The sequence below is a fragment of the Hoplias malabaricus genome, unplaced genomic scaffold (genome assembly GCF_029633855.1).
Source record: "Hoplias malabaricus isolate fHopMal1 unplaced genomic scaffold, fHopMal1.hap1 scaffold_89, whole genome shotgun sequence".
Lineage (NCBI taxonomy): Eukaryota > Metazoa > Chordata > Actinopteri > Characiformes > Erythrinidae > Hoplias > Hoplias malabaricus.
Window position 1 is genome coordinate 7,501 of NW_027100826.1, and position 25,687 is coordinate 33,187.

The 25,687-nt window shown below is 48.3% G+C and overlaps 1 protein-coding gene across 1 annotated transcript; it reads left to right on the forward strand.

The window, feature by feature from the left end:
* Positions 1-2,760: 2,760 nt before the first annotated feature.
* On the forward strand, positions 2,761-22,262 carry dlg4b (discs, large homolog 4b (Drosophila)). Its single transcript, XM_066658728.1, has 18 exons — positions 2,761-2,802; positions 3,652-3,702; positions 4,897-5,021; positions 5,222-5,391; positions 5,820-5,956; positions 6,089-6,233; positions 7,637-7,769; positions 8,442-8,598; positions 8,707-8,809; positions 10,372-10,483; positions 14,242-14,418; positions 15,337-15,389; positions 15,542-15,589; positions 15,703-15,804; positions 16,056-16,228; positions 16,422-16,534; positions 18,005-18,096; positions 20,137-22,262. Exons 2-18 carry the CDS (start codon positions 3,652-3,654, stop codon positions 20,241-20,243), a joined length of 1,998 nt encoding a protein of 665 aa, XP_066514825.1. The 5' UTR covers positions 2,761-2,802; the 3' UTR covers positions 20,244-22,262.
* The last annotated feature ends 3,425 nt before the right edge of the window (positions 22,263-25,687 follow it).

A 25,687-nucleotide genomic window follows, 5' to 3' on the forward strand; every position in this document is an offset into this window, starting at 1 on the left:
TTGAAGCAGGTTCATCGCCATCAGGGGGAGACCATCCACTGTGGTGTCGTCTGCAAACTCCAGCACCTTCACACTCAGGCCTCTTTATTATAGGGACAGCAGGAAAAGGACCTGAGAGAACACAGCCTGGTGGTAATCCAGTGCTGAGGGTCTGGACATACATGCATAGTTGGAGGGGGGGGGGTGTTTCTGATAAAGTGGCCAGTGGGTTGTGTAATGATTTAGTTTAAGTGCTGTATTCCACACTTGTGTTTGAAGGTTGAGGTAACTGATGTAACTGTGCTCAAGAGAGACTGTATGTGTATGTGTGTGTGTGTGTGTGTGTGTGTTCATATGATCACAGGCTCAAGCATGTGTTCGTGTATGATGTGAAGCTGAGAGGGTTGCCATGGCAATCTTGTTGCCATGGTAACCGGGTTCCCCTGGAGGGCCTGGCAGCTGTTGCCGTGGAGTAGCCATGGCAACCTGGGGCCAGAAGAGTGGGATGCCACCCTACACCAGAGAGAGAGAGAGGCTTTTTCCTTCGTCAATTTTATTGACCTCTCTCTCTCTCTCTCTCTCTCTCTCTCTCTCTAAATTTCTCTCTCTCTGTCAGAAGGCATAAAGAGTGATGAGCTGTATCCCTTCATTCTGACCTCCTTTATCCCTTTCATTTCTCCTACTCTGTGACCCTTCCTCTGCTGGTGAGGTGTTGTAATGTCCAATAAAGTTAAATCAGACACACTGAAGCTGTCCATGACCCCCCCCCCCCCTCCATACACTCACTAGAACTGTGTGTGTTTGTGTGTGTGTGTGTTTGTGTGTGTGTTTGTGTGTGTGTGTGTGTGTGTGTGTTGCTAAGTGCTAACAGGTAACTGTCACTACCTGAGCGTGCAGCTGTGGAGGACACAACACTGATTGGGGCATGTATAGGTGGTCTGGGGTGTCTACTGGCACCTTTCTCTACTGGACTCTATTGAACTCTACTGAACTCTACTGGACTCTTCTGAACTCTACTGGACTCTACTGGTCTCTAATGGTCTCTACTGGACTCTACTGGACTACTGTGTTCTACTGGATTCTACTGAACTCTACTGGACTCTGCTGGACTACTGTGTTCTATTGGACTCTACTGGTCTCTAGTGGACTCTACTGGTCTCTATTGGTCTCTACTGAACTCTACTGGTCTCTACTGAACTCTACTGGACTCTACTGGTCTCTACATTATTATGTTGAACTTTACTGGACTATACTGGTCTTTACTGGACTCTACTGAACTCTACTGGACTCTACTGGACTCTACTGGTTTCTATTGGTCTCTATTGAACTGTACTGGACTCTACTGGACTCCACTGGTCTCCACTGGTCTCTACTTGTCTCTACTGGACTCTACTGGTTGCTACTAGACTCTACTGGTTGCTACTAGACTCTACTGGACTCTACATGACTCAATTGAACTCTGCTGGACTCTACATGACTCTATTGAACTCTACTGAACTGGACTCTACTGGTCTCCACTGGTCTCTACTGGACTCTACTGGTTGCTACTAGACTCTACTGGTTGCTACTAGACTCTACTGGACTCTACATGACTCTATTGAACTCTGCTGGACTCTACATGACTCTATTGAACTCTACTGAACTGGACTCTACTGGACTCCACTGGTCTCTACTGGTCTCTATTGGACTCTACTAGACTCTACTGGTCTCTACTGGACTCTACTGGACTCTACTGGACTCTATTGAACTCTACTGGACTCTACTGAACTCTACTGGTCTCTGTTGGACTCTACTAGACTCTACTGGTCTCTACTGGATTCTACTGGACTCTACATGACTCTATTGAACTCTACTGGACTCCACTGAACTCTACTGGTCTCTGTTGGACTCTCCTAGACTCTAGTGGACTATACTGAACCCTACTGAACTCTATATGACTCTATTGAACTCTGCTGGACTCTACATGACTCTATTGAACTCTACTGAACTGGACTCTACTGAAATCTATTGGACTCTACTGGACTCCACTGAACTCTACTGGTCTCTATTGGACTCTACTAGACTCTACTGGACTCTACATGACTCTATTGAACTCTACTGGACTCTACTGAACTCTACTGGTCTCTGTTGGACTCTACTAGACTCTACTGGTCTCTACTGAACTCTACTCGACTCTACATGACTCTATTGAACTCTACTGGATTCTACTGAACTCTACTGCTCTCTACTGGACTCCACTGAACTCTACTGGTCTCTATTGGACTCCACTGAACTCTACTGGTCTCTATTGGACTCTACTAGACTCTACTGGTCTCTACTGAACTCTACTGGACTCTATTGAACTCTACTGAACTGGACTTTATTGAAATCTTCTGAACTCTTCCTGGATTCTATTGGACTCTACTGAACTCTACTGGACTCTACTCTATGGGGTTCTGGGGGTGGGGTCTAAGACTGTTTGAGGGTCTGGGGGTGGGGTCTAAGAGTGTACGGGGGCTGGGGGTGGGGTCAATGTTAATGGATCAGAAAATGAATTCATCACATCATTGAACTTTCCAAACAAGTTCTTCAACAGACACAGCACTCTCCATCTCTCCATTCCTCTATTTCTTCATCCCTCCATCCCTCCACTTCTCCTTTTTTACCCTGTGTTAACAATAATGCATGTTATTACTGAAACACACACACACACTTGCAGGCTCTGCCTCTCTTCCTCTGTATTCTTTCTTTCTTATTGTTCTTTATTTTATTTAATTTTATTTTATATTTCTTCAGGCTTCAGTTCCAGTAGTTAACACCAACACACTCGATGGTTCCCCCTACGTAAGAATCCCCACCTCCCTCTGTCTCTCCCCCTCTCTCTCTCTGTCTCTCTCTCCCTCTGTCTCTCCCCCTCTCTCTCTCTCCCTCTGTCTCTCCCCCTTTCTCTACCACACCCCCCCCCTCTCTCTCTCTTTCTCCTTCTGTCTCTCCCCCTTTCTCTACCACCCCCCTCTCTCTGTCTCTCCCCCTCTCTCTTTCTGTCTGTCCCCCTCTCTCTCTCTGTCTCTCCCCCTTTCTCTACCACCTCCCTCTCTCTCTCTTGCTGTCTCTCTCTCCCTCTGTCTCTCCCCCTTTCTGTCCCGCTGTCTCTCTCTCTCTCTCTCTCCCTCTCTCTCTCCCCCCCTCTCTCTCTGTCTCTCCCTGTCTCTCTCTCCCTCTGTCTCTCCCCCTTTCTGTCCCACTGTCTCTCTCTCCCTCTGTCTCTCCCCCTTTCTCTACCCCCCCCTCTCTCTCTCTCTCTCTGTCTCTCCCTCTCTCTGTCTCTCTCTCTCTCTCTCTCTCTCTCACTCACTCACTCTGCAGTTTGTTTCTTGTTTTTTGTTTGTCTATTTTTTCATTGTCTTCTCTCCATTTTCTCTTTATCTTTTCATCCCTCCGAGGTTCAGTCTCAGGGTCCTAAGACGATGTGTGTGTGTGTGTGTGTGTGTGTGTGTGTGTGTGTGTGTTTCTGTGTGTGTATATGGAGTGTGTGTGTGTGTTAAATCCAAATAAAGTATTATAAATGTGTGTGTGGCTTTAACAGTGATTAATTTAAAGGAATATTATTTATATTCCTAATACAAAATTATGTTCCTCTCTCTCTCTCTCTCTCTCTCTCTCTCTCTCTCTCTCTCTCTCTCTCTCTCTCAGATGAATGGGTTGAATGGTGAAGTGGAGTATGAGGAGATCACGTTGGAGAGGGTGAGTCTTCTATCCACAGCCCCTCCCAATCCACTCACGGCCCCTCCCAATCCACCCACAGCCCCTCCCAATCCACCCGCAGCTCCTCCCAATCCACCCGCAGCTCCTCCCAATCCACTCACGGCCCCTCCCAATCCACCCACAGCCCCTCCCAATCCACTCACGGCCCCTCCCAATCCACCCACAGCCCCTCCCAATCCACTCACGGCTCCTCCCAATCCACGCACAGCCCCCCCCAATCCACTCACAGCCCCTCCCAATCCACTCACAGCCCCTCCCAATCCACTCACAGCCCCTCCCAATCCACTCACGGCCCCTCCCAATCCACTCACGGCCCCTCCCAATCCACCCACAGCCCCTCCCAATCCACCCGCAGCTCCTCCCAATCCACTCACGGCCCCTCCCAATCCACCCACAGCCCCTCCCAATCCACTCACGGCTCCTCCCAATCCACTCACAGCCCCTCCCAATCCACTCACGGCTCCTCCCAATCCACTCACAGCCCCTCCCAATCCACTCACGGCCCCTCCCAATCCACCCGCAGCTCCTCCCAATCCACCCACAGCTCCTCCCAATCCACTCACGGCTCCTCCCAATCCACTCACAGCTCCTCCCAATCCACCCACAGCCCCTCCCAATCCACTCACGGCCCCTGCCAATCCACCCGCAGCTCCTCCCAATCCACTCACGGCCCCTCCCAATCCACCCGCAGCTCCTCCCAATCCACTCACGGCCCCTCCCAATCCACCCGCAGCTCCTCCCAATCCACCCACAGCTCCTCCCAATCCACCCACGGCTCCTCCCAATCCACGCACGGCTCCTCCCAATCCACGCACAGCCCCTCCCAATCCACGCACAGCCCCTCCCAATCCACCCACAGCCCCTCCCAATCCACCCACAGCCCCTCCCAATCCACCCGCAGCTCCTCCCAATCCACTCACGGCCCCTCCCAATCCACGCACGGCTCCTCCCAATCCACGCACAGCCCCTCCCAATCCATGCACAGCCCCTCCCAACCCACCCTCCTGAGGAGCCAATCACATCATAGAGAGGGGCCAATCAAGTCAAGGCAATTTAATCATTTCGAAAACACAATGTTAGAATAAAAGTCATGTGAAATTCACTGTTCACAAACACAGCCCACTTTACCCTCACTGAAAGTGTGTGTGTGTGTGTGTGTGTGTGTGTGTGTAGGGTAACTCTGGTCTGGGGTTCAGTATAGCTGGAGGGACAGATAACCCCCACGTAGGGGATGACCCCAGTATCTTCATCACCAAAATCATCCCTGGAGGAGCAGCTGCACAGGACGGGAGACTCAGGTAACACACACACACACACACACACACACACACACACACACACACTCACACTGAGTGAGTCTCAGCTCCCTGCTGGAGAGCTGAGGGATTACAGCAGTTTGGTCTCTGCCTTGTTTTATGGGTCGTGGTTGTGATGTCACAGCCCGCTGGGGCTTGTCTGTTTCTGATTGGTCAGAGCTGACCCGAGTCTCCTCCCCCAGGGTGAATGACAGTATCCTGTTTGTGAATGACATGGACGTGAGGGAGGTGACCCACTCGCAGGCAGTGGACTCTCTGAAGGAGGCGGGGCCCATCGTCCGGCTCTACATCCTGCGCCGCAAACCGGCCGCCGAGAAACTCAGCGAGATCAAACTCATCAAGGGGCCCAAGGGTGTGTGTGTGTGTGTGTGTGTGTGTCTGCATGTGTGTGTGTGTGTGTGTGTGTGTGTGAGACAGAAAGACATCTCATGATCTGTCCCACCAAGAGCTGTTAGCATCTATCAGTCCAACCAAACCACCTCACAGAAAGATCAATTAGGATCCATAGGTCCAACCAACCAAAAGTCAGTTTGGAGCTACAGGTCCAACCAGATCACATCACAGATGGATCATTTAGGATCCAAATTTATATAGATCCACCCAAATGACCACAGAGAATGATCTATCAAAATCTGCAGCTCCAACCAAACCACCTTGGTTAAAGGTCCAACTAATTCACCTCACCGCAAGATTTTTTAGAATCTATAGGTCCAACCAAAGTACCTCAGAGTAAGATCTGTGAGGATCTATAGGTTCTGATTTTGTGTGTGTGTGTTGCAGGACTGGGCTTCAGTATAGCCGGAGGTGTGGGGAACCAGCACGTTCCTGGTGACAACAGCATCTACGTCACCAAGATCATCGAAGGAGGAGCCGCACACAAAGACGGAAGGCTACAGATCGGTGACAAAATCCTGGCGGTGATTAACAGCTCAGACACTCACCACTGATTACCATTCAGCAGGAGGCTCTGGAGCATCTGCACATGAGTCATACAGTGGGATGGTGTAAAATATATATGGGTGTGTGTGTGTGTGTGTGTGTGTGTGCAGGTGAATAATGTGAGTTTAGAGGATGTAATGCACGAGGACGCCGTGGCGGCGCTGAAAAACACGGCAGAGGTGGTTTACCTGAGAGTCGCCAAAGCTACGAACCTGTACCCCCCCGACACCTACAACCCCCCAGATATCACCAGCTGTGAGTGAACACACACACACACACAAACACACATGAACACACATACCCACACACACACACACACACACACACACACATGAACACATACACAAACAAACACGTACACACACATATACACACACACACACATGAACACATATACACACACACACACACACGAACACACACACACACAGACACACACGACCACATACACACACACACACACACACACATGAACACATATATACACACACACACACACACGAACACACACACACACAGACACACACGACCACATACACACACACACACACACATGAATACATATACACACACACACACACACGAACACACACACACACGAACACGTACACACACATATACACACACACACACATGAACACATATATATACACACACACACAGACACACACGACCACATACACACACACACACACACACACACATGAATACATATACACACACACACACACACACACACACGAACAAATATATACACACACACACACACACACACACACATGAACACATACACACACACACACATATACACACACACACATACACACACATGAACACATACACACACACACACACACACACATGAACACACACACACACATGAACACATACACACACACACACACACATGAACACATACACACACACACACACATGAACACACACACACACACATGAACACATACACACACACACGAACAAATATATATATATATATACACACACACATGAACACATATACACACACACGAACACATACACACACACACATGCGCATACACACACACACACACACACACACACACGAACAAATATATATATATATATATACACACACACACATGAACACATATACACACACACATGAACACATATACACACACACGAACACATACACACACACACATGCGCATACACACACACACACACACACACGAACAAATATATATATATATATATACACACACACATGAACACATATACACACACACGAACACATACACACACACACATGCGCATACACACACACACACACACACACACACACACACACGAACACATACACACACACACACATATACACACACACACACACACATGAACACATACACACACACACACATATACATACACACACATGAACACATACACACACACACACACACACATGAACACACACACACACACACACACATGAACACACACACACACACACACACACATGAACACATATACACACACACACACATGAACACATACACACACACACACACACACACACACACACACATGAACACATACACACACACACACACACACACACATACACACACACACACATAGATGTAAGTGGTATTGATGATAATGTGTGTGTGCAGCGTACTCTCCTCACATGGACGACATGGGGCACGGTTACCTGTCGGATTACCCACAAACCCTCACTCCCACGTCACCACGGCGATACTCCCCCATCCCCAAGGGCATGCTGCTAGGGGACGAGGACATCCCCAGGTGAGACCAGTGCACACACACCTCTCCTCACACTAGGAGGTCCATACTTCTCTGTCGCTGTGTTTCCACCCAAAACCTTCCAAAATGTTCTGCGTAATAAAGGAACATCAGCAGGAAAAATACAGAAGAGTCATGTTTCCATCCGTGAATAAACTTTTCCTTTTGTGAATAAACTCCAGGGGGCGTGGGCCCCTGCGTAGAGAGGACAGGTGAGGAACTGGGGGAGTGTGTTAAAAGCCTGTGGTTGCAGGGTGAGTGCGAGGCTCTGGGGGGCGCCGTCTGAAGCAGCTCAGACCTCATCTTTATTCAACACTATTCCATCACTCTTTTAGACTCTTCCACCGCCATCGAGTGTAAAACTCTGTGTGTTTTTGGGTGTTTTTCTGAAATTTGGGTCTTTCTCACACACACACACACACACACACACACACACACACACACACACAGACACACACACAGGGTTCACTAGAAGTGTTTGCTGAGATAATCCCAGCACCACATCCTCAATAAATCTATACAGTGTGTGAGAGGCTGAGAGACACCACTCCAAATAAACCCCAGTCCTGAGCTCCACTGTGTACAGATCAGTAACCTGTACAAACTCTCTCTCTCTCTCTGTCTCTCTCTCTCTGTGTCTCTTTCTCTGTGTCTCTCTCTCTCCCTCTCTCTAAGGGAGCCGAGGCGGGTGTTGATACACCGTGGTTTGTCAGGGTTGGGGTTTAACATCGTCGGAGGAGAGGACGGAGAGGGAATTTTTATCTCCTTCATTTTAGCCGGAGGACCGGCCGATCTGAGCGGAGAACTGAGGAAGGGAGACCAGATCCTGAGTGTGAGGACACACCCACACACACACACACACACACATACACATATCTCTATGTACTTGTAAAACAGCTCAAGGCTGTGTGTGTGTGTGTGTGTGTGTGTGTGTGTGTAGGTAAACGGTGTAGATTTAAGGCATGCGACCCATGAGCAGGCTGCAGCGGCGCTGAAGAACGCAGGACAGACTGTCACCATCATCGCTCAGTACAGACCAGAAGGTGAGACTTTATAAACCATTACTGCTCATTACAAACCAGTACAGACCACTACAGACCACCACTGATTGCTGACAACAACAGACCACTACAGACCATTACTGCTCATTACCACGCATTACCTACCACAACAGATCTCTACTGACATTACTGCCCATTACTGACCACAACAGACTGGTACAGACCACTACAGACTACTACTGAACACAGCAGACCACTACAGATCATTACTGACCAGAGATGACCACTACAGACGATTACTGACCACAACAGACTAGTACAGACCACTACAGACCACCACTGATCATTACTGACCAGAACAGACAACTACTGCCCATTACTGACCACTACAAACCAGTACAGACCACTACTGACTGACAAGAACAGACCACTACTACCCACTACTGACCACAACAGACCATTACTGACATTACCACGCATTACCTACCACAACAGATCTCTACTGACATTACTGCCCATTACTGACCACAACAGACTGGTACAGACCACTACAGAACACCACTGATCATTACTGACCAGAACAGACAACTACTGCCCATTACTGACCACTACAAACCAGTACAGACCACTACTGACTGACAAGAACAGACCACTACTACCCACTACTGACCACAACAGACCATTACTGACATTACCACGCATTACCTACCACAACAGATCTCTACTGACATTACTGCCCATTACTGACCACAACAGACTGGTACAGACCACTACAGACTACTACTGAACACAGCAGACCACTACAGATCATTACTGACCAGAGATGACCACTACAGACGATTACTGACCACAACAGACTAGTACAGACCACTACAGACCACCACTGATCATTACTGACCAGAACAGACAACTACTGCCCATTACTGACCACAACAGACTAGTACAGACCACTACATATTATTACTGACCACAGCAGAGCACTACAGACCATTACTGACCATTACTGACCACAACAGACCACTACAGACCATTACTAACCACAGCAGACCATTACAGACCATCACTGATTGTTACTGACAAGAACAGACCACTACAGACAACTACGGATCATTACTGCTTATTACTGACCACTAAATATCATTACTGTCCATTACTGACCACAACAGATCACTACTGACATTACTACCCATTACTGACCACAACAGACTAGTACAGACCATTACTGCGCATTACTGACCACAACAGACTAGTACAGACCATTACTGTGCATTACTGACCACAACAGACTAGTACAGATTGCTACAGACCACCACTGATCGTTACTGACAAGAACAGAGAACTACTGCCCATTACTGACCATAACAGACTAGTACAGACCACTACAGACCATTACCATACACATTAATGCTCATTAATGACCACAGCAGAGCACTACAGACCATTACTGCTCATTACTGAGCACAACAGACCACTACAGACCGGTACAGACCACTACAAACTGTCACAGACTAGAAGAGACCAATACAGACCTTTACTGAATAGGCCTTTATTTACAGTACTGTGTGTGTGTGTGTGTGTGTGTGTGTGTGTGTGTGTGTGTACAGAGTACAGTCGGTTTGAGGCGAAAATCCATGATCTGAGGGAACAGCTGATGAACAGCAGCATGGGCTCGGGAACTACGTCCCTGAGGACCAGCAAGAGGAGCTTCTACATCAGGTACAAGCACTGACCACCGGGGAGCAGCATTACACACACATCACTGGAGTATGTGCCTCAGTTAAATGTAATTGTGCCCCTAAGACTGACTGGGCAGCAGCACTACCCCTCTAAAAAAACACCCCACTGCCCCCTCACACTCAGCTTCTACTGTAGATACCACCCCACTGCCCCTCACACTCAGCTCCTACAGTAGATACCACCCCACTGACCCCTCACACTCAGCTCCTACAGGAGATACCACCCCACTGCCCCTCACACTCAGCTCCTACAGTAGATACCACCCCACTGACCCCTCACACTCAGCTCCTACTGTAGATACCACCCCACTGACCCCTCACACTCAGCTCCTACAGTAGATACCACCCCACTGACCCCTCACACTCAGCTCCTACAGGAGATACCACCCCACTGCCCCTCACACTCAGCTCCTACTGTAGATACCACCCACTGCCCCTCACACTCAGCTCCTACTGTAGATACCACCCCACTGACCCCTCACACTCAGCTCCTACAGTAGATACCACCCCACTGACCCCTCACACTCAGCTCCTACAGTAGATACCACCCCACTGACCCCTCACACTCAGCTCCTACAGGAGATACCACCCCACTGCCCCTCACACTCAGCTCCTACTGTAGATACCACCCACTGCCCCTCACACTCAGCTTCTACTGTAGATACCACCCCACTGACCCCTCACACTCAGCTCCTACAGTAGATACCACCCCACTGACCCCTCACACTCAGCTCCTACAGGAGATACCACCCCACTGACCCCTCACACTCAGCTCCTACTATAGATACCACCCACTGCCCCTCACACTCAGCTTCTACTGTAGATACCACCCCACTGCCCCTCACACTCAGCTCCTACAGTAGATACCACCCCACTGACCCCTCACACTCAGCTCCTACAGGAGATACCACCCCACTGCCCCTCACACTCAGCTCCTACAGTAGATACCACCCCACTGACCCCTCACACTCAGCTTCTACTGTAGATACCACCCCACTGCCCCTCACACTCAGCTCCTACAGTAGATACCACCCCACTGACCCCTCACACTCAGCTCCTACAGGAGATACCACCCCACTGCCCCTCACACTCAGCTCCTACAGTAGATACCACCCCACTGCCCCTCACACTCAGCTCCTACAGGAGATACCACCCCACTGCCCACTCACACTCAGCTCCTACAGGAGATACCACCCCACTGCCCCTCACACTCAGCTCCTACAGGAGATACCACCCCACTGCCCCTCACACTCAGCTCCTACAGTAGATACCACCCCACTGCCCCTCACACTCAGCTCCTACAGGAGATACCACCCCACTGCCCACTCACACTCAGCTCCTACAGGAGATACCACCCCACTGCCCCTCACACTCAGCTCCTACAGTAGATACCACCCCACTGACCCCTCACACTCAGCTCCTACAGGAGATACCACCCCACTGCCCCTCACACTCAGCTCCTACAGTAGATACCACCCCACTGCCCCTCACACTCAGCTCCTACAGGAGATACCACCCCACTGCCCACTCACACTCAGCTCCTACAGGAGATACCACCCCACTGCCCCTCACACTCAGCTCCTACAGGAGATACCACCCCACTGACCCTTCACACTCAGCTCCTACAGTAGATACCACCCCACTGCCCACTCACACTCAGCTCCTACAGGAGATACCACCCCACTGCCCCTCACACTCAGCTCCTACAGGAGATACCACCCCACTGCCCACTCACACTCAGCTCCTACAGGAGATACCACCCCACTGCCCACTCACACTCAGCTCCTACAGGAGATACCACCCCACTCACCCTCACACTCAGCTCCTACAGGAGATACCTCCCCACTGCCCCTCACACTCAACTCCTACAGGAGATACCACCCCACACACCCTCACACTCAGCTCCTACAGGAGATACCACTCCACTGACCCCTCACACTCAGCTCCTACACTAGATACCACTCCACTGACCCCTCACACTCAGCTCCTACAGGAGATACCACCCCACTGCCCACTCACACTCAACTCCTACAGGAGATACCACCCCACTCACCCTCACACTCAGCTCCTACAGGAGATACCACCCCACAGCCCCCTCACACTCAGCTCCTACAGGAGATACCACTCCACTGACCCCTCACACTCAGCTCCTACACTAGATACCACTCCACTGACCCCTCACACTCAGCTCCTACAGGAGATACCACCCCACTGCCCCTCACACTCAGCTCCTACAGGAGATACCACCCCACAGCCCCCTCACACTCAGCTCCTACAGGAGATACCACTCCACTGACCCCTCACACTCAGCTCCTACACTAGATACCACCCCACTGTCCCTCACACTCAGCTCCTACAGGAGATACCACTCCACTGACCCCTCACACTCAGCTCCTACACTAGATACCACCCCACTGTCCCTCACACTCAGCTCCTACAGGAGATACCACCCCACTGCCCCTCACACTCAGCTCCTACACTAGATACCACTCCACTGACCCCTCACACTCAGCTCCTACAGGAGATACCACCCCACTGACCCCTCACACTCAGCTCCTACAGGAGATACCACCCCACAGCCCCCTCACACTCAGCTCCTACAGGAGATACCACCCCACTCACCCTCACACTCAGCTCCTACAGGAGATACCACCCCACTGCCCCTCACACTCAGCTCCTACAGGAGATACCACCCCACTGCCCACTCACACTCAGCTCCTACAGGAGATACCACCCCACAGCCCCCTCACACTCAGCTCCTACAGGAGATACCACCCCACTGCCCCTCACACTCAGCTCCTACACTAGATACCACCCCACTGCCCCTCACACTCGGCTCCTACACTAGATACCACCCCACTGACCCCTCACACTCAGCTCCTACAGGAGATACCACCCCACTGCCCCTCACACTCAGCTCCTACAGTAGATACCACCCCACTGACCCCTCACACTCAGCTCCTACAGGAGATACCACCCCACTGCCCCTCACACTCAGCTCCTACACTAGATACCACCCCACTGCCCCTCACACTCAGCTCCTACACTAGATACCACGCCACTGACCCCTCACACTCAGCTCCTACAGGAGATACCACCCCACTGCCCCTCACACTCAGCTCCTACACTAGATACCACGCCACTGACCCCTCACACTCAGCTCCTACAGGAGATACCACGCCACTGACCCCTCACACTCAGCTCCTACTGTAGATACCACGCCACTGACCCCTCACACTCAGCTCCTACACTAGATACCACTCCACTGACCCTCACACTCAGCTCCTACAGTAGATACCACCCCACTGCCCCTCACACTCAGCTCCTACACTAGATACCACTCCACTGACCCTCACACTCAGCTCCTACAGGAGATACCACCCCACTGACCCTCACACTCAGCTCCTACAGGAGATACCACCCCACTGCCCACTCACACTCAGCTCCTACAGTAGATACCACCCCACTGACCCCTCACACTCAGCTCCTACACTAGATACCACCCCACTGACCCCTCACACTCAGCTCCTACACTAGATACCACCCCACTGACCCCTCACACTCAGCTCCTATATTATATACCACCCCACTGCCACTACATTGTGGCACCTGGTCGAATTCCACCCTAAAAATGCAGCTCTAAAATACTGGTGCTTTATTGTAATAATCAGAATTTTATTGGCTATGGTGATGGTGCTGAATCCTGCTCTAAACCCTCCCCCCACCCCCCATCCCCAGAGCTCTGTTTGATTACGATAAGACGGCGGATGGAGGGTATCTGAGTCAGGCCGTCAGTTTCCGCTTTGGAGACATCCTGCACGTTCTGGACTGCAGTGACGAGGAGTGGTGGCAGGCTCGCCGTCTCTCGCCTCATGGTGACCTGGAGGAGGCTGGGTACATCCCCAGCAAGAGGAGGTATTACAGACCACCACAAACTAGTACAGACCACCACAGACCAGTACATACCACCACAGACCATTACAGGCTACCACAGACCAGTACAGACAACCACAGGGCAGGACAGACCACCACAGACCACTACAGACCACCACGGACCAGTACAGACCACCACAGGGCCGGACAGACCATTACAGACCAGTACAGACTACCACAGACCAGTACAGACTACCACAGACCAGAACAAACCACCACAGTGCAGGACAGACCACCACAGTGCAAGACAGGCCACCACAGACCAGTACAGGCTACCACAGACCAGTACAGACTACCACAGACCAGTACAGACTACCACAGACCAGTATAGACCACGACAAGGCAGGACAGACCATTACAGACTACCACAGACCAGTACAAATCACCACAGTGCAGGACAGACCACCACAGGGCAGGACAGACCACTACAGACCAGTATAGACTACCACAGACCAGTACAGACTACCACAGACCAGAACAAATCACCACAGTGCAGGACAGGCCACCACAGTGCAGGACAGGCCACCACAGACCAGTACAGACTACCACAGACCAGTACAGACCACCACAGACCAGTATAGACCATGACAGGGCAGGACAGACCATTACAGACTACCACAGACCAGTACAAATCACCACAGTGCATGACAGACCACCACAGACCAGGACAGACCACCACAAATGAGGACAGACTACCACAGAGCAGTACATATCACAACAGACCCGTGCAGATAAATACAGTCCAGTACAGTATTGTTGATTGTTTACAGTTTATTTTGTATTGATCTGAGACGGAAGTGTTTTGTAACTATGATGTCTCTCTCTCTCTCTCTCTCTCTCTCTCTCTCTCTCTTTGTTTCTCTCTCTCTCTCTTTCTGTGTGTGTGTATGTGTGTGTTAGAGTGGAGAGGAAGGAGTGGTCTCGCCTCCGGTCGAAAGGGAGGGACAGCATCGGTAAGACACCACACACACACACACACACACACACACACACACCACACACACACACTCCCACACACAAACACACACAAAATAACTGTCAGTGTTTGTGTTTTGTCTGCTAATAACAAAGAATGTGTGTGTGTGTGTGTGTGTGTGTGTTCCAGGGCGTGACGACTACATTCAGAGTTATGAGATTGTAACACAGATAGAAGGTGAGTATATAATAATAACAACAACAAAATGAAATGTGTAGCAGCTCTGTGTTGAGAATGCTATAATAATAAATAATAATTATTATAATATTTCCCCATTCCCTTGTTCCCAGTGCACTACGCTCGGCCCATCATCATCCTCGGCCCGATGAAGGACCGCGTTAATGACGACCTGCTCTCAGAGTTTCCCGACAAGTTCGGGTCCTGCGTCCCCCGTAAGTGACCCCCGTCACCGTGGCAATGACCTCATGTTTAACACGTGTATTTGTTAAAACACTGCAGTCTTCTGTTCCACTTCCTGTGGATGGCACCTCGCTGCTCAGAAACGTGGCTTCGGCTCCAGAACGAGTCTGTGGTGTTTTATTCACTCTGTGCTGTGTTGTTGTAAAAACGTGACCCCTGGCACACGTAAGACCAGGGTTAGATTTGCGTGCGCCTCACTGACCTGCGCAATGACTCCCCGCAGATACGACGCGGCCGAAGCGGGAGTACGAGGCGGACGGGCGGGATTACCACTTTGTGTCCTCACGGGAACAGATGGAGAAGGACATCCAGAGCCATCGCTTCATCGAAGCCGGGCAGTACAACAGCCACCTGTATGGGACGAGCGTCCAGAGCGTGAGGGAGGTGGCCGAACAGGTGAGCGATGGGGGACGGGGGGTGACGGAGACAGGGACCATCTGACCCTTAAACACATGAGATTTTCTTTGGCCTTTACTCACCTTAAACAAAGGGTGTGATGTTTTCACAGCAGTGGGTTTGGACCTACAGGTGCCTAATCTGTGTGTGTGTGTGTGTGTGTGTGTGTGTGTGTGTGTGTGTGTGTGAGCAGCAGGGGAAACACTGTATCCTGGATGTTTCTGCGAATGCTGTCAGGAGGCTGCAGGCGGCGCAGCTGCACCCTATCGTTGTCTTCATCCGCCCGACCTCCATGCAGAACTTACTGTGAGCTCACGCACCTCCGCTGTGTAAAAAAGACCGTCTCATGTTTAGGGAGTGTGTTCAGTCTGTAGACCCTCCAGCAGGGGGAGCTGTGTAAAATAGACCCTCTCACGTTTAGGGAGTGTGTTCAGTCTGTAGACCCTCCAGCAGGGGGAGCTGTGTAAAACAGACCCTCTCATGTTTAGGGAGTGTGTTCAGTCTGTAGACCCTCCAGCAGGGGGTGCTGTGTAAAACAGACCCTCTCATGTTTAGGGAGTGTGTTCAGTCTGTAGACCCTCCAGCAGGGGGAGCTGTGTAAAACAGACCCTCTCATGTTTAGGGAGTGTGTTCAGTCTGTAGACCATCCAGCAGGGGGAGCTGTGTAAAACAGACCCTCTCATGTTTAGGGAGTGTGTTCAGTCTGTAGACCATCCAGCAGGGGGAGCTGTATAAAACAGACCCTCTCATGTTTAGGGAGTGTGTTCAGTCTGTAGACCATCCAGCAGGGGGCGCTGTGTAAAACAGACCCTCTCATGTTTAGGGAGTGTGTTCAGTCTGTAGACCCTCCACCAGGGGGCGCTATGTAGAACAGACCCTCTCACATTTAGGGAGTGTGTTCAGTCTGTAGACCATCCAGCAGGGGGCGCTGTGTAAAACAGACCCTCTCATGTTTAGGGAGTGTGTTCAGTCTGTAGACCCTCCACCAGGGGGCGCTATGTAGAACAGACCCTCTCACATTTAGGGAGTGTGTTCAGTCTGTAGACCCTCCACCAGGGGGCGCTATGTAGAACAGACCCTCTCACATTTAGGGATCATGTTCAGTATGTAGACCTGTAGACCCTCCAGCAGGGGGCGCTGTGTAAAACAGACCCTCTCATGTTTAGGGAGTGTGTTCAGTCTGTAGACCCTCCAGCAGGGGGCGCTGTGTAAAACAGACCCTCTCATGTTTAGGGAGTGTGTTCAGTCTGTAGACCCTCCAGCAGGGGGCGCTGTGTAAAACAGACCCTCTCATGTTTAGGGAGTGTGTTCAGTCTGTAGACCCTCCAGCAGGGGGCGCTGTGTAAAACAGACCCTCTCATGTTTAGGGAGTGTGTTCAGTCTGTAGACCATCCAGCAGGGGGCGCTGTGTAAAACAGACCCTCTCATGTTTAGGGAGTGTGTTCAGTCTGTAGACCATCCAGCAGGGGGAGCTGTGTAAAACAGACCCTCTCATGTTTAGGGAGTGTGTTCAGTCTGTAGACCCTCCACCAGGGGGCGCTGTGTAAAACAGACCCTCTCACATTTAGGGAGCGTGTTCAGTATGTAGACCTGTAGACCATCCAGCAGGGGGAGCTGTGTAGATGTGAATCATTTAAAATCATTTTAAAGAAACTAGTTTACACTCTTAACTATGCTTACATGAGAGCAGAAACAAGAGAGTTACTCTGCTTTATATTTTTACATTACATCTCTTAACGTGTGTGTGTGTGTGTGTGTGTGTGTGTGTGTGTTCAGTGATATTAATAAGCGCCTGACGGAGGAACAGGCCAAAAGAGCTATGGACCGAGCCATCAAACTGGAGCAAGACTTCATTGAGTGTTTCACAGGTAAAACATCACCATAACATCATAATAACATCTGTATAACATTCAAACAACAACACTGAATCATCATCAAAACATCTCTACAACTTCTGCATAACATCCCAATAAACATCTCCATCACAGCTGCATAACAGCTGCACAACGTCACCATAACATTTACATAACATCTGCAGTGGCAGTGTCGCCCTAACATTTACATAACATATGCACAATGCCGCCTAACATTTACTGAACATCTGCACAGCGTCGCCCTAACATTTACATAACATCAGAATAACGTCACCCTAACATTTACATAACATCTGCACAACATCGCCCTAACATTTACTTAACATCTGCACAATGTCGCCCTAACATTTACATAACATTTACATAACATCTGCATAGCGTCACCCTAACATTTACTTAACATCTGCACAATGTCACCATAACATTTACATAACATCTGCACAGTGTTGCCCTAACATTTAAATAACATCTGCACAACGTCGCCCTAACATTTACTTAACATCTGCATAACGTCGCCCTAACATTTACATAACACCTGCACTACGTCGCCCTAACATTTACTTAACATCTGCACAATGTCGCCCTAACATTTACATAACATCTGCATGTCACCATAACATTTACTTAACATCTGCACAATGTTGCCCTAACATTTACATAACATCTGCACAACGTCACCATAACATTTACATAACATCTGCACAGTGTTGCCCTAACATTTACATAATATCTGCACAACGTCACCAAAACATTTACATAACATCTGCACAGTGTCGCCCTAACATTTACATAATATCTGCTCAACGTCGCCATAACATTTACTTAACATCTGCACAATGTTGCCCTAACATTTACATAACATCTGCACAACATCACCATAACATTTACATAACATCTGCACAGTGTCGCCCTAACATTTACATAATGACTGCACAACGTCACCCTAACATTTACTTAACATCTGCACAACATCACCCTAACATTTACATAACATCTGCACAATGTCACCATAACATTTACATAACATCTGCACAACATCACCCTAACATTTACATAACATCTGCACAATGTCACCATAACATTTACATAACATCTGCACAGCGTCACCATAACATTTACATAACATCTGCACAATGTCACCTTAACATTTACATAGCATCTGCACGTCACCATAACATTTACATAACATCTGCACTACGTCGCCCTAACATTTACTTAACATCTGCACAATGTCGCCCTAACATTTACATAACATCTGCATGTCACCATAACATTTACTTAACATCTGCACAATGTTGCCCTAACATTTACATAACATCTGCACAATGTTGCCCTAACATTTACATAACATCTGCACAACGTCACCATAACATTTACATAACATCTGCGCAGTGTTGCCCTAACATTTACATAATAACTGCACAACGTCACAATAACATTTACATAACATCTGCACAGTGTCGCCCTAACATTTACATAACATCTGCACATCGTCGCCCTAACATTTACTTAACATCTGCACAATGCCGCCCTAACATTTACATAACATCTGCACAACGTCGCCCTAACATTTACTTAACATCTGCACAATGCCGCCCTAACATTTACATAACACCTGCACTACGTCGCCCTAACATTTACTTAACATCTGCACAATGCCGCCCTAACATTTACTTAACATCTGCATAACGTCACCCTAACATTTACATAACATCTGCACAGTGTCGCCCTAACATTTACTTAACATCTGCATAACGTCACCCTAACATTTACATAACATCTGCACAGTGTCACCATAACATTTACATAACATCTGCACAATGTCGCCTTAACATTTACATAGCATCTGCTCATCACCATAACATTTACATAACATCTGCACAACGTAAAGTGTAACAACTTTTAAACATTTAATCATTTAAACAATATCAACAATGCATTTTAAACAGCATGATGATAACATCATAACCTCTAGAGATAACATCCAGACACTGTCACACTAACCGATGTGTGTGTGTGTGTGTGTGTGTGTAGGTATCGTGGAGGGCGACAGCTTTGAGGAAATCTACCACCGCATCAAATCTGTGATTGAGGAGCAGTCAGGACCATACATCTGGATACCAGCACGAGAACGGCTGTAAAACACACTCTGTCTCCCTCTCACACACACACACACAAACACACACACACGCACACGCACAGACCTGTGGGACGCAGAGAGTGAAGGAGCTCCTCATCATCCTTACAATGACTTGAATCAATACGAATAAACCCAGACTCTCTCTTTCTCTCTCTCTCTCTCTCTCTCTCTCTCTCTCTCCTGTTTTGCTGCTTCCATCGCTACCTTAAAGCCGTGTTGAACTTATCAGGATCAAACTGATGGAACTGATCTCAGAGGAACAGAGGAGCAGAACATGGAGAATGACAAGAACGGACAGATTCTGAAAAAATGAGAGAGAGAGAGAGAGAGAGAGAGAGAGAGAGAGAGAGAGAGAGAGAGAGAGAGAGGAGTGAGTAAATGGAGGAGAAAGAGACCAATGGAGAAAAATTGCTGTTTGTGGACTTTCACAATCCTCAGCATTGCTCACAGAGAGGACAGTGGTTGCCGTGGCGATGAGTCAGGTGACTGTGTTCATGGTGATCATGGCAATGTGTTTAATGATTGTTTCCATGATGAGGGGTACTTTCTTCCGATGGTGTGATTGAGTAAAACAGAGCAAAGAAAAAAGAAAGGAAGAATGGCAATAGGAGAGAGAGATCAGAGGAGCACTCAGCACTTTACTGATACACACTTACACCCCCATCACACACACACACACACACACACACTCAGAACTAACACCCATTTCAAATAAATATACATGCTAATGTGGCTAACGCTGTCTGGAATCTAGTGTCCGCAGATTAGCATGGTGCTAAAGCCATCAGGCTAATAAGCAACTATTCACTTCCATTCATTATTAGCCACATTAGCATGTTTAATTCAGTTTCCTTATTTACAAACACACATTCACAATGAATAGTGCTAACAGATATGCTAATGTTGCCAACAATGAATAAAACCTAGTTGTCATTCGTTAGTGTTAGCGTGGTGGATTAGCAATGTGCTAATTCTGAGGCTATTCACTTTCATTTGTTAGCAAGATCAGCATGATTACATGACTGGACTATTCAAATACACACGCACAGATATAGGCACTGTCTAAAGTACTGTACATGCTAATTTTGCTAATATAATGGAAGCTATCCATGAATTAGCATGTTGTTCATGCTGGCTATAACATTCTGGCATTCATTCTTACTTGGCAACATTAGCATGTATTTGCTTACACACACACACACACACATACACATAAATATAGTATTGTATGTCTATAAACAATACACACTGGTATAAAGTTTAATCCGTGTGTGAATCCTCAACGCTCCGGGTGTGAATGAGTGAGTGAGTGAGGGTGTGAGTGAGTGAGTGCATGCTTGAGGGAGTGTGTGTGTGAGACGGTGTGTGCGCAAGCGTGTGTGTTCTGTATAGGGCTACTGTTTACACGCAGTTCTACTCTAATCTGCTGTGTCTGCACAATACTGGGTTTCATGGGTGTGGGGGGGGTTGTTTCTCTTTAAATAAAAATAAGTCGCTGAACGACTGAAGAGAGGTGGCGTCTAAAGCGACAGATCAGTGACCGACTGCGTTTCTGAAGAGACCAGAGAGTCCAGGAGGAGTAGTTTTGGACCCTGCTACGTCCTGTTAAAGGGGAGTTGTGGGTAATTGCAGTCCTTTGTGGTTTGTTTACGTTCAGAAGCTGGAGCAGGAATAGAGCAACATCCTCATCTCCGTTGGTGCTTTTCAGCGTTTGGAGTCTTTCCATCGTCTAAAATGGTCTAACCCCCAGATGGCATTTCTCTGCCGTGAGCAGAGGTAAGTCAAACAGTGAATAAACACTTACAGACAATTTACATTTCGGCCACCAACAAGATACAGTCACTTCTTACTCACACACACCGCTCCACATTAAAAGATACAGTCGCTTCTTACTCGCACACACCGCTCCACCTTAAAAGATACAGTCGCTTCTTACTCACACACACACCGCTCCACCTTAAAAGATACAGTCGCTTCTTACTCACACACACCGCTCCACCTTAAAAGATACAGTCGCTTCTTACTCACACACACCGCTCCACCTTAAAAGATACAGTCACTTCTTACTCACACACACCGCTCCACCTTAAAAGATACAGTCGCTTCTTACTCACACACACCGCTCCACCTTAAAAGATACAGTCGCTTCTTACTCACACACACCGCTCCACATTAAAAGATACAGTCGCTTCTTACTCACACACACACCGCTCCACCTTAAAAGATACAGTCGCTTCTTACTCACACACACCGCTCCACCTTAAAAGATACAGTCACTTCTTACTCACACACACCGCTCCACCTTAAAAGATAGTCGCTTCTTACTCACACACCGCTCCACCTTAAAAGATACAGTCGCTTCTTACTCACACACACCGCTCCACCTTAAAAGATACAGTCGCTTCTTACTCACACACACACCGCTCCACATTAAAAGATACAGTCGCTTCTTACTCACACACACCGCTCCACTTTAAAAGATACAGTCTCTTCTTACTCACACACACCGCTCTACCTTAAAAGACATGGAGATGCTGAACGTAAACACACCAGAGAGAACTGCAGTTCCCCACAATCGTATACGTTCCAGTTACAGGGACACCAGTAAAATGTTCAGGGCTGTTTGTCTCCCGGACCAGGCATGAGAAACTCTGGTATATACATCAAGTGTCAATCTAAATCCACCCACCAATCAGATAACAGCTGGACACTTCGAGACAAATGGTGGTGTATGCTACAGGAACCACACAATGTGTGTCAGCGGTGGAACCTTATGAACAAACACTAGGTCACAATAAAGAGTTAAAGCATCACTATGTAATATTTTTCCCTTAAAATTACTGCTTCAAAATCATTGTGATGCTCCACTGAGCTGTAAGAGGGAGAGTAGAGCCTCTGCTGATGCTACTGCACTATGTAACTTCAGGAGGAGGGTAGGATTGTACAGTGGAGAATTGACATGTTTACAGCAGGGTTTTGGTGATATGGCAGGGTTCAAACGCAGTGGGACCGAGGTGTTTTGTGTCTAAGCTAAGCTTCTTTAGCTTTAATACTGGAGCTACGGGGGTAATGCAGCTAAAAAGCAGTGGAATCCTGTGGATGAGCATTGCTATTGTTTTTAGCCGTGTGCTAATGTACTTTACTCCATGTTTATAGTGTGTTTACAGTGTGTTACACAGAGTCTGAAATCACATAATTACAGACTCCTGAAGGTCTCCACACAACATACGATGCTAACTGGTTTATACAAGCTTCCATTAATAGTTAGCGACATTAGCCTCGTAGCTCCAGGGCTAAACTTAACTTTGTCTCAGCTGATGGTGTAAAAAAGGAGGAAGCAGTAATTTTAGTTGAATCTGTCGCTTTATAACGCCACGGAGTGAAGAGGAAACACAGAGAGACACTAAAACTGAGTTTAGCGGCTGGAGTCGGAGGAGCTCTGTGATTTATTACTGATTTCTGATGATTTCTTTGGGGTTTATTGATTTCTTTTCTGGTTTGTTTTGGTTCCTGTGTGGGGAGGGGCTGGTTTTGTATAATTGTAAAGGAACAACAGCGTCAGGTTTGACTATATTACTGTACATAGAGACGTCTGTGACTGTAATCTCACGGGGCTTTGAATACTTCTGTAGAATCAGGGCATATTCATACGGCAAACGAGCGTCTGTCTGAGCCACAACTACAGTAAACTCCACAGCGGCTGACTCCGGTCCTCTATGCTTCCCTCCCTGGTCAACTAAACTACCCATAATCCACCTCTCTTAAACAACGATACCCATAATACACTTCCCTTTTCAACTACACTACCCATAATCCACCTCTCTTAAACAACGATACCCATAATACACTTCCCTTTTCAACTAAACTACCCATAATCCACCTCTGTTCAACTACACTACCCACCATGAATCTATGGTGTACTACAGTACCCAGAATGCATCATTCCACTGAATAATGGTGACAGAGTGTAGAGAGGAGACTCACAGCAGACCTTTATAGCCCTTTTCCACCAGCATGGAACCGCTTCTGTTCCTGTTTGGATCACTTTGCTGCGTCTCCTCCGACGTAAACAGGTTCTTGAACTAGAAAGATTGGTTCCCAGTTGGAACCAAAGAACAGTGGGTTCTTCAGCAGGAACCGTGACGGCGTCAGTAGGCGAGTCGAGATAAAGAAGCTCCAGAAAGAGCTCAGAGCCTCAAATAAAGGTGCACATGGTGCAGTGGAACTGGGCGGGTCATTTACAGAGGGTTATATCGTCCTTAATGGGGTTCTGGGTAAAGACCACGGAACCAGACGCGTCTGTGGAGGTTCTCCTTCTGAAACCAGGAAATGGAGAATGGGAGAACGAAGGTTCTAAGAATCCTGAATGGAACCGGTTCAAGAACCAGAATCGATTTGGTGGAAAAGGGCTATCAGTTCGTCTTCAGATACAGACCCACATTAACCCCATTTCCCCATCACCACACACACACACACACACACACACACGGGTCAGAACCAAGACCAAACCTCACTGGTCAGTTCCCACCGGGACCACCCTGCGCTCTCCTCCATCCACCTCTGTTTCTGGACTCATTCTGTCTGCAGTGAGTGGACTGTGTATCAGAACCTGTGGGAGAACCCGCGGGAGGAGAACCTGGGAGGAGAACCCGCTGTGAGCGGCAGAACCAGAGGAAGCGCCTGTTGTACATTAGCTATAAAATATTATTAATAAATAATTACATTAAAGACATTTTATCAACAGCTGCATCCGAGTGTGTTCTTACACATACACACACACACACACACACTTCCTAAGAGGTCATACCACCATGAGACCAGCAGAGGGCAGTGAAAACCAACACTGAAGACTAAACTCGCTCTCTCTCTCTCTCTCTCTCTGTCTCGCTCTCTCTCTCTCTCTCACTCTCTCTGTGTCTCTCTCTCTGTCTCTCACTCTGTCTCTCTGTCTTTCTCTTTCTTTCTATCTCTCTCTCTCTCGCTCTCTCTCTTTCTCTGTGTGTGTGTCTGTCTGTCTCTCTCTCTCTCTCTGTGTCTCTCTCTCTCTCTCACTCACTCTCTCTGTCTCTGTCTTTCTCTCTCTCTCTCTCTCTCTCACTCACTCTCTCTGTCTCTGTCTTTCTCTCTCTCTCTGTGTGTGTCTCTCTCTCTGTCTCTCTGTCTTTCTCTTTCTTTCTATCTCTCTCTCTCTCGCTCTCTCTGTGTGTGTGTGTGTGTCTCTGTCTCTCATCTCTCTCTCTGTCTTTCTCTTTCTTTCTCTCTCTCTCTCTCTCTTTCCCCTGAGTGAATCCCACCTCTTCCTCTGGAGGAAGGCTCATAGTACACACATGCTTCCTCTCCTACTGCAGGTACACGCTAGTGTGTGTGTGTGTGTCTGTGCGCTCTTCGTTCTCTGTGTATTTCTAACTCTCTCTCTCTCTCTCTCTCTCTCTCTCTCTCTTTCTC

Coding starts and splice junctions, on each gene's coding strand:
- dlg4b (XM_066658728.1), top strand. CDS start 3,652: ATGAATGGGTTGAATGGTGAAGTGGAGTATGAGGAGATCACGTTGGAG. Junction 7,770..8,441: donor GGGGACGAGGACATCCCCAG/GTGAGACCAGTG, acceptor CCTCTCTCTAAG/GGAGCCGAGGCGGGTGTTGA. Junction 15,805..16,055: donor GTTCGGGTCCTGCGTCCCCC/GTAAGTGACCCC, acceptor GACTCCCCGCAG/ATACGACGCGGCCGAAGCGG.